This window comes from Corvus cornix, chromosome 13 (genome assembly GCF_000738735.6).
Source record: "Corvus cornix cornix isolate S_Up_H32 chromosome 13, ASM73873v5, whole genome shotgun sequence".
In the NCBI taxonomy this organism is placed as follows: Eukaryota; Metazoa; Chordata; class Aves; order Passeriformes; family Corvidae; genus Corvus; species Corvus cornix.
The window spans coordinates 15,203,396-15,215,874 of record NC_046343.1 but is presented as its reverse complement, the minus strand read 5'-3'; the positions used below and the strand labels follow the sequence as shown (position 1 = coordinate 15,215,874).

The window sequence follows — 12,479 nt, the reverse complement described above, 5'->3', positions numbered from 1 at the left end:
GTAAGTGCAGTTGAGCAATCTTTCTGTCTTCCTCTTTCTGAGTAGCTTTGACCAGAACTTCTTATAATTAGAGTTTTTCAGGAAATAAAATATATGCAGTTTCCTTGTATTTAACATTATTTTGAACAGTTAATTTTCATATTTTTTACCAGAAGCATCACAAAATAGCCCTGCTGGTGTATTATGTATTTGCTGCATAATCATCTCTTTTAAAATTCATAGTCTGCTGGTTCAATGCAACAAAAATCAGTGGAAGAATGGAGAAGTAATTTTGCAATCATCAGTTCAAACTTTCTTCAAAAGTGAAGGCTGTGGAGTTCATTAGTGTGTGGCATCCTGACACAACCATGTTAAGACCTTACATTCATCTTTAAGAACCAGGTTTCAGCTTTGTGTCTGATTCCCATTCTTGATCTAGCACTAACGACAGCATGTGATTGTTAATTTTTTCATTAATTCAGAATGCTTCTACTATGCAAAAAATTTTCTGGAATGAGCAAAAAAGCAAAGGAGACTGAAGTGAGAAGAAACAATATAAGCAAAATTACTGAAAGTAATGAGGTACTGAAACCTCTCTGAAATTTTCTTAGAGCCCATTCTGACAGCTCTTCATACGCTTCATTTTCAAACTATGAAGTTTCTTAGAGTTCAAAACATCCCATTTCCAGGAGTTTGGCATAAAATGTGTACCTAATATGCAGACTTGAAAATGTATTTTGGTTCCTAAATGAGAGCTACAAAGCAGGTTTTGGGTAGATGCTGAAGGAAAAGCTGCACACAAAGAGCCTGTTGGCCAAGTCAAGGGTCTCACATGGAAACTTGGCTTGTCTGGCACAAAGCCACTGCACATTCCTGTCTTCCTCTGGGAGTTCATTGTGCTGCTGTCAAAGTAACTCTGACACAGTGCAGCCTGCAGTGTTCTGGATGCTTGGCATAGCTGTTTAATGTAAATTTTCAAATCATGCCAGTAAGGAAAAAAACGCAATGTATAATTGAGACAAACCCCAATGTTATAATTGAGACAAGAGCAGGCAGAGCACAGCCATTTTGAAGCAGTTGCTTTCTGACTGTGTTATTTAGTTACACTCTGGGCGTACATTGGAAAAGAATTTAGGAACATGGCAGTGGCTTTATCATTAGAATTCAATATGAATAGTTCAAGAAATTATTCTTCAGTCTGTAGTGAAGCTGAGTTGACACAAGGGAGAAATATGATGAAATTATACTCCTTTCTTTGCGCCACTGGCCATATTTTTCCAGTTACCATGGAAGTGGATTTCTTCCCAAGTGTTGCCATTATTGTGCTCTTCATAACTAGGTTTCATGTAGCCACGAGGTTTTTAAATATTGCTTCCATCTTGCATTACCCTTCATTTCTAGATCAATGATTGCCATATTATTAGGAGATAATTTCTGCTCTTGCTTTGTGAAGATTTTTGTTATTACCTGTTCACCTGTAGTATACGTGTCCTTTAGTGTCTCCTGTCACACTGATTGCTCGTTCTGTGTATTTTGTACCATCCAGCATTAGTTCCTAGTTGCCATTCACTGCTTCAGTCCTTGACAAGGATCAGCACTGGGGTTTGGCTCTGACCCACTCTTTGAATCTTCTGATTCTGTCATGTGCCTTCTTCTGCTTGTTCTGCACACAACAAGCAAGAAAAAAGGTGACAGAAGCCTACAGGAGAAGGGAATCATTTGACTCCAGCTGCTTTTCCCTTGTGTTTGCTTCATGTTACAATACCTATCAGGTGTCTTCTGCACAGCATTTTATGAGGATGATACTAGGAAGTCAATATAAGTTATGTACGAGTATTATTTTGGCTTTGCTATTCCCTGCTCCAGATTTCACAGAATTGGCATAATGGCCAAACCATGTCTATCAGAACTCAGAAAAGATCTTTAAAAATATAGTCAGTACATCCTCCAGGGTTTGCAAGAACTTCCCTCATATTCCTTGTCTGTTCAGGTAGAGGATTCACTGATTAAAGCGCTGACTAATCAGTTTTGGGGACTACAAAAAACACTGAAGTTAGTGGAACTCCTTCTGGCTTGAATTTTGGACCAAACTCTCTGAAGGAAAAGCACTTAGGGTTTGTGAGAAGAAGTTCTGAATTGTAAAAACTGTCCATGCCTTCACTGGCTTTTAGATGTGACTTTAAAAACCCATATATGCCATCATTTTAATGGTTTCTTTCAATAAGTTTTCATAACACAGGAAATACGCTCTTTTAAACTTTCTTTTTCTGGGTCTGATTATCCAGTAGAAGTTTGTACTTGATTCATTTTTTCCACCTGTCATTACATCAGTGCAGTCACGGCTTGAGGAGACATAGCAAGCATGAGTTTGAGTTGATGCTCATAAATACCTAAGTGAATTCATTCAGCCTTCACCTCAGTATATGGGTTACTCATCTCAGAGTTGAAGCAGTGAAATCCCAAATTTTCGAGTCATGTGAACCTGAAAAGACATTGAAGAGCATCTCACTGCAGTTGGGCACTGCTTTAAAAGAATTCACATGTAGGAGTCTGAGACGAGGTTCTAGTCGTTATTTTGGAAATGTTTCTAATGCTGTATCTGAATCATGCACCTTTCCCAAAATAATGTTGTGGACCCAGAAGCGTTTCTTGTTTGGAACAAGGTGCACAAAAAGGCCAGCTTTTACAAAGCCACTAAGAACAGTCAATGTGAATGTAAGGGTTTGTTTGTTTGGGGTTTTTTCAGGGGGGTGTTGTTTGTTTGTTTGTTTTATTAAGTCCTCTCTTTGATTTACATTGCAAGAAGCTGACACAACAATTCCAACTAGCTTGCTAAAAATAGCTTGGAGTTGCAGATCTGAATTTTAGATTTATTACCTATTTACACTTCAAAAACAAGGACAACATGCAGACCTATTTCACTGTTAGACAAAATCATCATCTTCTGAGAAATAGCCTTGAAATCCTATTTTTATTAATATGTTGTTTATGAATACAGAATTCTTTCCTTGTTCCATCTCAATCCCTCTGTTTTATTTTGAGGGAGAATCAGCTTGAAATCAAATCTTTATCTTAGGGTGACATGAATTTCCAATTTTTTCTGTCTTAAATTATTTGTCTACATTACTTAAGGTACTGTTCTCCCCTGTTAAGAACAGACATCTAAGTGTGTGAAACTGAGTACAGTTGCACAGGATTCTATTCTTTGGGCTCATTTTCCAGCCAAAGTTTTGGACAAATGTCTCTGACAATACAATAAAGCAAAGCAGAAGCAGCAGGAAATTCAGAGAGAGAGAGGAAACAGGAGCAGTTGAACCATGGCAATGTTGTTGCTGTCCTGAGCCGAAACCCTGCCTTTTAATATCCAGATTTAGCCCAGAGACTTTGGACTTCGAACAGCTTCCCTAAATCTTCAGGCCCAAGAGTTTTATATGAGCTGTACATTAGAAGCATCAATCCTCATAAACTCAGGAAATATCACGGAAGTTATTGTGGGTAAAGGAATTTCAGCAATTTTAAATCACAATTATTTAAATTGATGAGAAATTAAATCTGTAGTAAGTGTAGAAAAGTTATTGGTTAATTAAAATTAATGGAAAATGTGACTATTTAATTTAAGTCTTTAAAGATTCATGTTTAAAATTATATTTTCTCTGTTTTTTTCATCAAAATCTCTAACTGTTTTAGAAGTACCTGTTTAGTTTCGTACTTGTGGCTACTTAATTAATGCCCCTTTTTGGTGAAAGGGGAGACTGAGGCAGGACAGTGAAATCATTGAGGCATTGGAAGGAGCCAGGAATAGCATTCAAACCTACTGCCTAAGTGACTCCCAGTGACAGGAATAGATACACCCTTTAGGCAAAATACAAATATTGGGAACTTGACAGCCTGGAAATATTGCATGCTGCCTGAAAATGTGTCATTCCAGTCTGTCAGATAAAAATATTTGTGAGAGCAAAAGGGATATTTACAGAAGACAGCTTACATATAATTATATTGTATAGAATCCTGTAAATATTTTTAATGTTTTCTGTGATTTCTACAGGGCATTAAATACCTCAGTATTTCTCAGGTGTCCTTGAGTTTTTTTCTGTACGGCTAAAAGCAAACCACAAGCTTGTCACAAAACTTTTTATTATTACACACAGTAATATGTCAATATTATGAAATAGATTTCCACTAATATATTTCATGTGTGTTTCAGTTATGGTTATTTCTACTCTATCTTGCATGATATTTCTATTTAAAGAGTAAAGTACTAAAAAGTGTGGGAGTTTTTTATTGCAAGAAAAATTATTAGCACTGTACCAGAGTCTGCCTAAACTGGATATTTAGGTGATGTGTTTCACCATGGTGTTGGAGTAGTGTGGAAATCCACAGAATCTGGGAACTAAAAAAGTCTCAGAAATGGAAGACACCTCCTCCTACTCCAGCCAAAAAACTCTGAGTGAAGGGAAATGCTCCTCCCTGAGCAGCTGAAGCTCAAGAAGTGCTTATGTGACTTGGCAAGAAATAAACTTTGTAAATCAAAGGGTCTAGAGCAATACAGAGATACAGAAAAGACACAACACTCAAAAGGCCTTGACCTAAAACTCCTGTTCTGAAGAATAATGATGATGATGACACAGAACAACGTGTCTGTGATTCTGCCAAGCTGTGTGGGGTTTTGTGCTGCCTAAAATAGATCACTCTTTCAGAATTCCCTTTTTTTGCAACATCTTAAACCATTTGTGTCAAGTATCAGGCAGCTTTGAGGAGATAAATGTCCCTGTGTGAGTGGAGCATCAGGGAAGAATGTGTTTATTTCCTTGTGGGCAGTGTGGGACAGCTTTCAGTGGGAATCACATTTAGGAGTTGATTACATAAAGGTGGCAAAGCAAGTTCGATAGGCTGGGAAATGGCAGTGGGGGCACAGGGCAGCCCTGTGAGTATGCACACAGAGAATGAGAACTCTCTGTTCAGCAGAGCAGTGATAGCCTGCAAGGGCAGCACTGAGCAAAATTAGATTTCTTGAACTGGAGGAGATTTGATGACACTCGGCTTTTCACAAATCAGCCCCTCAATTCAGCTGGCAAGATTAGCTCAGCCAGAGCTAGAAGATGAGATCAGAGGATGCCCTGGACCACAGGGAGGAAGCTCAGCTGAGTGTGTGGGATGATGCTGTGGAGTGACACAGCACCATCAGAAATCTGTAACCTCCCCCTGCCACAGCTCCTGCAGCATCCCTCTGGTCACCTTCACAAAAAGAACTTGGCAAGATGTGACAACATGCGTAGTTACTGAATTTCCTTGATCACATCAGCAGTTCAGGGGAACGTTACACAGATGGAAAGAAATTCTTCTTTAGGTTTTCACAAAGAATATTTACCTCCTGGAGAACTTCACCCACAACAAGGGATTTCACTCCAGCCAGTCACTGCTCTAATGAAGCAGGGAGCTCCTTTGGGTGATTGCTCAGTGGTTAAGTGGGATTCCCTGTAGTAAGCTTGCCAAAAGCTGAACTTTCGCTTTACCTCCCTCATTAAGAAACTGAACTTAGGCCTTCTGATTTCTTTTTTTGTGATGAGACTAAAACTCCTTTCCCTGACTGTTCTGTTTCTCCAGTGGCTCACAGACAGCTGCCAGGGGACCAGTGTAACAACACAGCTTGTTTGCTGTGTTCTACCAGCCTCCAGTGACCAGTGGCATTTAATTGTCCTCCCTTCAGTTTAGTCTTTGATGTGTCTAATCACTTCTGAGCCAGTATAAAATTCAGGCATTTGCAGCATCCTGTAGCAATGAGCTGCAGAGTTGAACAAGATTAACACAGAACCTGGGTTTGCTTCTTTTGGATGCACATTCTGGTTGTGTTCAGTGCTCTCTGATGCTTCTCAGAGAAGCTGTGAGCACTCAGTCTCTCATCTCCTTGGTACTTTCGATTTTATAGCTCCTGTCACCTCCCTCCTCAGTCACACCATGTCCCCTGACTGAGGATCATTTCTGCGTCACATTTATTTGCTTGTTTTCTTCTCTCTTGTTTCTTTTTCTATTTGTTTATCCTTTTGAGATGCGACACCAAAACACCAGAGTGATTCCAGCACAAGGACACAACATTCCTTTGACAGTCACATATGGATATCCTGTGGTTTCTTAATCTTTTGCTGATAATCCTAATTATTGAATTATTGCTTTCTCTCATGCTGCTAATCACTGAGATGGTGGGGATTTCTGGACCTGGCTGTTACAACTATTAGATCTCTTTCCTGACTGGGAATATCTAGTTGACAGCCAATCATTGTATTTGAACAAATAGGATTGGTTTTCCCTTGTGTTCAGCTTTCTCTTTGCCCCTACAGTGCTTTCCATAGAAATATTTCCATTTAATAGCTTTGAAAAATCTACCTATGAAGTGGAGTCTAATGATCACTTTCAGTCAGTTTACAATTTTGAAAACAACTAAATTATTTAAATAAACTTTATAAATATTTAAAGATACTATTGATTTTTCTTTTACAAATGTCCCATGCTGGGAAGTCAGACAAGGAAATTAGCTTTAGAAACATGACTTAATCACGTTGCATTAATCAGGAGCTTAAACAGGTGCTGCTTTTCAGAATAGAAGGGTAATGTTCATGCTCTTACTCTTGGAAGAAGTAACTGTATAGGATTTTGAATCTGTATTTTCACTGTTTTGAATGTTTTTATAATCTACCCGGGGAGGAAGCTGGACAGAGGTGTCGTCCTGCCCTCCCCACCCATAAGAGAGCTGAAAAACTGCACTCAGTATCTTTGAAGTGGCAAAAGTGCAGTTGCAGCTCCTAACTAATGATGTGAGCACAGGAGCTGTTTCAGCTGTCAAACCCCCAAGAGGAGGTGATGCCACCCTTGTGAATGATCTGGGTTTGGCAGAAGGTAACATTGGGCTTGAAAGAATTGCTCTCTTTTCTCAGGAATGCAGTGTATTGTGCAGCAGAGGAAGCAAAACTCTGTCGTCTGACTTTTCCAGTAGAAGTTGAGAAACTTTTTGATAATTGTGTAATTTTTTAAATGGATAACACTATAAATCCTGTGCCACTGGACAGATTGTCACCTGCTGTGCTCAGGTGTGTGAGAACTCTGATGCTCCCAGTGTGTTCAGTGCCAAATGTGCTTCCACCAACATCATACATGGTGGGTATTGATTGCCAGATGTTACATTCATTTATCTATATCACTGTTTTTCCTTTTTAGGGTGTTCTTGAGAGCCATCAACAAATTTGCAGAGACAATGAACCAGAAATTTTTGGAGAACATGAATTTTGAAGTCCAAGTAAGTATTTTGGGTTTCTAGCTGAGCCAAGGCAGTACATGCAGGTCAGCCCAAGCCCCTCCTGGTGCTGTGCCCCAGTATCAGACAGGTTGTGGATCTGAGTGGGGCAGGACTGGACTGTCTTCCATGTGACATCAGAACTGGGCACTTATTATTTATAATAAGGCACCCAACCAGCATATTTTCCTCTGTGACTCTGTTCAGGACTGGGAAGCCACAAACTTGTTTTTCTTAGCCAGCCAAGTGCACTCAGAAAGTCAATCTCAGACATAACACACGGAGCCTCTACAATGTCAGTGCTGTGGATGTAGGACAGAAGGAGCTTAACTTTGCTGATTCCTAGAGTATTTAGCACTTAGAATTTATTTTTGACTTGTAGTCTTCCTGACAAGTCTATCTCTATGCAATTTCATTAGTTCTTTCTGTAATAATTTTTAATTAGGGTTGGTTGGGGTTTTTTGTTTGTTAGGTATCATTCTGTGTAACTGAACTATTTGGTTATGCATTTTACCACCTTTGGCTTCCTTTAGATAAGAATGAAAATGCCTGTAGTTTTCACGTTCATCAAATTGGTGTTAAAATGTAAGTACACTTTTAGATTCAGGATTTGTCCCTAAGTGCTGCCTGATCATGGTGTGTAAAATTATTCTGTTCCATTCTTACATAAAGTTCAGGGCTTTATATTTTGCAGTTCATCTCACAACTTTCAATCTGTTTTAAATGATTCCACTTGTCTAAAAACAGTTTGGGAATTGGTCTCTTGGTCCTCAACACAAAACACCTTGGTCCCAAATAGCTGCAGAGCTATGCCCATGTAGGGGTTACACAGGAAGAGTTTGAAAGACAGTAGTGAAAAGAAAGGTAAAAGATTCAGTTCACACTCAGTTACAGTGGCCCCAAGTAGGAAATGCAGAGCTTTTTCCTGCTTTATTTCATTAAAAATGTTTTACCTTCAAAAGATGTGCTTATACAAATGTGCATGTGTATAATATTAAGATTTTTAAAGATGTTTCTTCCAACAAACTTAAAATTTATTTTTCAGTAAATATCCCTGTTGGAAACTCTCAGCCCCTTGACATATTTATGATACAATCTGTCTAAGGCTCTATCAGTTTATTAATAAGAAATTTGTAACTTATAATTTCTATGGCATTTGATCACTTATTACTGCACAATGTGTCAGTAATTTTTAAAAGCAGATAACAAAGGTCTGAAAGACATCATGTGCAGGATACCAAAACCACACAGACTATAAAGACTGTATCTGTCAAAGTTTTATTAAGGTGTACACTGCCTTTTTCAAACATGAAAGCAGCAGTTTGATCTGGAGCTTTTATTTCAGCTCTTTCCTGTGGCAATTCTGTGCCTTCCAAAGTGTTATCAAACAACCATTGGAACGTTGTAGTTCCACAGTGCACCTTGCAGTTCAAGGGAATACATTAATGCTCTTTTATTCATGACTTGTCAAATATCTGGAGGCTCTGAGTAAGCTAAACAATGTTATAGTAAATAAGTGGAGCCCTGTAAAGAATTGTAATACCCTTAGAGTCTTCATAAGAGGCTTTAAAGTACAAATCAAGGTGTTACCTTACTTTTCTTTCATGGATAAAAGCTCTGCAAACCTTCTAAGAGTTCCCTAAGTATACCTATTTAAAAAGCTGCTACTGGACTAAAAAAGGTCTGAATAGTGCAAAGCACATTGTCTAGTATTCTTAATTGTAACTTTAATTTGATTTCCCACCGTATTTTTTTTATATTTATACACCTTGGCTGTAAGCAAACCTGAGCAGTGGTTAACTCAAAGTAAATGAGAAACTCCTGTGCTTCATAAAACAGTTCACCTTGTTACTGTGTAGCTGTATTTCTATTTTTATTTGCATTTGTATAGAAAAACTGTGAACTGGGACAAAGAAACTTGTTTTTTCTATTTTGATCTGAGAAAAAATTTGGAAGTAGCATAACTATAAGGTTTATTAAGAGCTGCAGCCTGATGATCACACAGCCTGTTCATTCCCACTGGCCAGCCCCAGGAGCAAAGGCAGCCCCACACATCCCAACCCCCAGGTGTGTTTGGGGCAGGTCCCTGAGCCTGCTGCAGGAGGAGCTGAAGGGGAAAATAGAGATGCACATCAGTCAAAGTGTTATTTAAAATAAAAAGGTGTCGCACATTTAAGTTCTGTGTAAACAAGTGCATGATTTATACTGCTTGCAGGACAGTGTTTTCAGATCAGATTATTAATAGCTGAGGCAAAGTCTTAATTAAAAGAAAAATTTGAAAACTATTGAAAGCCCAGGGAAATAGATCTGAGGATTTTCACTTGGCTGAGTGGTTGCATGGCAATAAATAGGAGACAACGAAAGCAAACAAAGCAAGTCAACTGTGAAGCAATTGAGCATCTAAAAAAGTGTGGTTTAAATCTACAGAAATGCAATGAAGAAATTTTTTGCTACTCTGGTGGGGCTTGTTAAATGGAGAAAATAAAAAGGGTTCCTGGCCTCCTTCTTATTTGCAAAGCAAATTGCTTTTTTCATATATTATGTGATTCAGGTAGAAGGGAAAGAGGTGTTACCATTTAGGGCCTTGGTAAGGATGTGCTGTACCTGATCAGGAGTGGGTCCAGTCCTTAAGTTTAGAACTCAGCATTGCCTTAAAGCCATAGGTTCAATGCTGAAGCTATTGCATACAGAGAAAAATACCAACCCCCTGCCCAGCACAGCAGTGAGGGCTGTTACATTTCCTGCCTTAGCACTGTCATCACTTGGGTTCACCAGGCCCATTTTGGTAGGGAGTCCTTCCCTAATCCCAGAGTTTTGACACCAAAGTTGTCATTGCACTGGGCAGGCTGCAAGGGCCACAATGGGCCTTTGGGTTGGGAGTCTTTGGTCTTGGAGGTAAAAAAATAGTCTGCTGTGTGACGTTTTGTCCCTGAGTGGGGGTGGTTTTCCTTGGTTTGGGTTTTTTTCTGGATTTGCACACAGCGTGCACGAGGGGTGGATTCAGTACATCAGTGGCACTCAGAGGTTGTGTCCTGCAGAGATTCTCCAGTGTCAGCACGGAGCAAAACTCAGCACAATAAAACCAGGTCTGCCTGGAACGCTTCTATTATAGAATATTTACTGTTGTGCTGATAAAACAAAGCTGTTAGCTCCAGAGGAAATAATTTTACAGGAAAGAAAGGAGTGAAATTTCATTAAGCAATTGCCCAAAAATAAACCATGAAGTAGGAGTGAAGGAGGGCTCCCAATATCCACAGTGGCTTCAGCTAGGGCGTGCCTACAGTACAAACAGGGACAGAATCTTGAATAATGCATGACTCTGCATTCTTCAGTACTGAACATAAACTGGAACGTGAGGATTTAATGCACAGAAATCTGGAGTTTCAGTAGGAATTACTGGAACAGGTAAAACCTCTCAATATTTAGCAGTTTCTATTCTATTCATGTCCCTGTATTTGAAACAGGTTATTTTCTTGCATTTATGTTCGATACAAAGAGGTTATGTTAAATATTGGAGCAGGTTATCTAGAAAGGCAGGGAATATTTTCTCACTTCAGGATTCTGAAGAATGAATTCAGCAGTTCACCTGTCTGAAGCAGTTTAGCAGCTCTTGCCTCGGCATGTGCAGCTGGAGCAGCTGAGCTGGCAGGTGTCCTTCAGGTGCATGTTCAGAGCTTGCAACTGGGAGAAGTCTGAAGGCCTGCAACTGTGGAAAGTATTACAGCTTAAGACTGTATTCAGGATGACCATGTGGAGAGAATATAAGGAGATTTATTGATGGCATACAAGGAAAAAAAGGCAACCACATCTGAGGTCAGACTTTTCCCTCAAGACCATGACAATCGACATCTTATTGCTTGGGGTTTTTTTAATTTGACTTTTGTTGCATTTCACGTCAATAAAAAGTCTGATCTGTGTGATTGCAAATTGCTTATTTTTCTCTTTTCCATCTTTTTGTTTGTTTGCTCTCAATATTATTTAAAATAATGTTCACAAGGATTCTCTTAACTGATTACAGAACTGTCTCAGGCAGCCAGTGTCCACACCACCTCCCCACACTGGTGCCCCAGTCAGGACCATGTTATATAGTTGTAAGAGGATTTGTTGTGGGCTGCTTTTGATGCTCCCTTTTCTCTGGAGGTGGAGACAGTTGGTGGTGTAGGATTTGTTACCAGCTTCTCATGGTAAAGACAAGGGAAATTCAGCCACTGGCATAACATCCAGTCTTAAAGGACATTGCAATTTTGGGATTTTTGTTGGTTTGTATCAAGTAACAGTTCTTTAAGGATTTGCCATTTTCAGATGTGAAGGTTGGACACCATGTCCAGACCAGTGCTTTGCAGCTGGGCTTTTGCAGGGCAGCAGAACCGATACACCATCATAATGTGTGCATTCTGGATTTAGGAGCTGAGATAGCCTCTTCAGAAAAGGCTTAACAAACAAACAAAAATATTAAAAATTCTGGAATATGTTTTTGAAAAAGTCATCCCTGAAGGTCACCCTGGTGTCTTTGGTTTAATTGTAACAAAAACTGGGTGATTTTCTGTACTTATGATACATCCATGGTAACCTCAACAGCTGCCTGAGAAGATGTCATCTGTGGTAAATAGGACGATTCCGGGACATTTTTGTCTCTGTTGGCAGCTGATGTCATTGCGAGGCGTTACCTTTGTCCAGAACAGAGTATTTTACTCTGCTGGCGCTGTCCCCTCCTGGCTCCACCACCTTTGGTTTGGAGTCTTGCTCTGCACAGGAGGAATTTCCACGCTGAGAGGGAACCCTCCCGCCCTTGGTGGCACTTCCTTGCCGTGGCTTTTGTGCAGCATTTTTTCGGGAATGTCGCTGATTGGAGCTGGCAGCGTCTGACACCTCCGGGGCAGGGCAGAGTGAACAAACCCAAACCATTTCGTTGTGCTCGGGCACAGCTGATGTGGAGCCTCCGCTCTGGAAATGCAGCGTTACCGACTCCTGCTCCTCCCTCCCTTCCCCCCATTAGCACTGTATTTACAGGGCATTAGAAAGGATTGTACTTCTGAATCTGTGCTGTTACAGCCATTATAATTCATATATTAATCACCTATGCCACAGAATTTTATTATAAAAGGCATAGTCCAAAATCTAATATCAGTCTGATTTGAAAGAAATTGCTTATTTTTTGTGTTTTCCTGTCTTTCTTGCATGTATTAGGCTCCAGCAGTAATGAAATGTATTTCAA

The 12,479-nt window shown here is 39.6% G+C and overlaps 1 protein-coding gene across 1 annotated transcript in view; it reads left to right on the top strand.

The window, feature by feature from the left end:
• Positions 1-12,479, top strand: part of DOCK2 (dedicator of cytokinesis 2) — a 157,527-nt gene that overhangs the window by 105,829 nt on the left and 39,219 nt on the right. The window contains exon 30 of the mRNA XM_010406219.4: positions 7,189-7,267. Coding sequence (XP_010404521.2) covers positions 7,189-7,267 — 79 coding nt within the window. The remainder of the gene's footprint in view (positions 1-7,188; positions 7,268-12,479) is intronic.